The following is a 1,068-nucleotide window of genomic DNA, read 5'->3' as shown; positions in this document are numbered from 1 at the left end:
CGAGAGGAGAAGTCGTCTTGGAAAGTGTTGTCTCAAAAGAAGAGGGTTTCTGATCAAAGATCATTTTGGGTTAATGCCTTTTGAGGGTTTCTATTCACCCCCCAACTTTGGGTGGAATAGCCAATACCCGACGTTTCACAATCACATACTGTACATCATTGTTTGAAGAATAAACAATGATGGTCATTTACTTGTCTTTGGAAACTGTTTGAAGTAGTTGGGGAGATGATAGTGGGGGAGTGCTTAGCATCTCCTTGATAGTGGGGATGATTATTTGGCAATTTAGCCCCCATATAAATGTAAAGTCTGTGACCAGGACTGTAATTTATATGCAAATGTCAAAGGCTAAAAGGGGTCTTTTAAGCCATGAACCCCAAAGACCATGCATGATTTTATGCAGATGCTACACTGGTGTGAGTGCTCATGTGGTATTTAAAGCTTCCTATTTGACTGAAGCTTTTTCCACACTGTTGGCAGCTGTAAGGCTTTTCTCCAGCGTGAATCATCATGTGCCTGTTAAAGCTTCCTTGTTGAGTAAAACCTTTTCCACACTGAGAGCAGGTGTAAGGCTTTTCTTCTGTGTGAATTGTCATGTGGCTTTTAAGGATTGTTTTTTCAATGAAACTCTTTCCACACTCTTTGCAGGTGAAAGGCTTCTCTCCAGTGTGAATTTTCATGTGGGCATTGAGTTTGTGTTTATGTGGAAAACTCCTTCCACATTGATGGCATGTATAAGGTTTCTCTCCAGTGTGAATTATCATGTGCCTTTGGAGGCTTCCTTTTCGACTGAAACTATTTCCACACAGTTGGCAGGTGAAATCACTTCCACTAACAGTCTTTTGAGCTCTTTTTTGTGAGCAAGTCTTTTCTGATTTTTGTCCAGTTATGGAATCATGATATTTCTTACACTGATCTTTATCTTGCATTTCATTCAGTTCTTCACGCTCTTCTTTCAGCACCAACAGGTCTAGGGCGAAAAGAGACAAATACAAGTTAACCCTTGTTTAAATGCAAAAGCAACAATGGCACAAATCTGCAATTCATGTCTAAAACAGGACTGTCAAACTC

At 40.1% G+C, this 1,068-nt stretch overlaps 1 protein-coding gene across 1 annotated transcript in view; it reads right to left on the bottom strand.

Moving 5' to 3' along the window:
- Positions 1 to 315: 315 nt before the first annotated feature.
- Positions 316 to 1,068, bottom strand: part of LOC107577961 (gastrula zinc finger protein XlCGF49.1-like) — a 5,591-nt gene continuing 4,838 nt past the window's right edge. Inside the window, exon 2 of the mRNA XM_016263977.1 lies at positions 316 to 967. Within this exon, the coding sequence (XP_016119463.1) occupies positions 393 to 926 (534 nt within the window). The 5' untranslated portion in view covers positions 927 to 967 and the 3' untranslated portion in view covers positions 316 to 392. The remainder of the gene's footprint in view (positions 968 to 1,068) is intronic.

Source organism: Sinocyclocheilus grahami, unplaced genomic scaffold, assembly GCF_001515645.1.
Source record: "Sinocyclocheilus grahami isolate Dianchi unplaced genomic scaffold, SAMN03320097.WGS_v1.1 scaffold8018.1, whole genome shotgun sequence".
NCBI lineage: Eukaryota > Metazoa > Chordata > Actinopteri > Cypriniformes > Cyprinidae > Sinocyclocheilus > Sinocyclocheilus grahami.
This window is presented reverse-complemented; position numbering and strand designations above follow the sequence as displayed.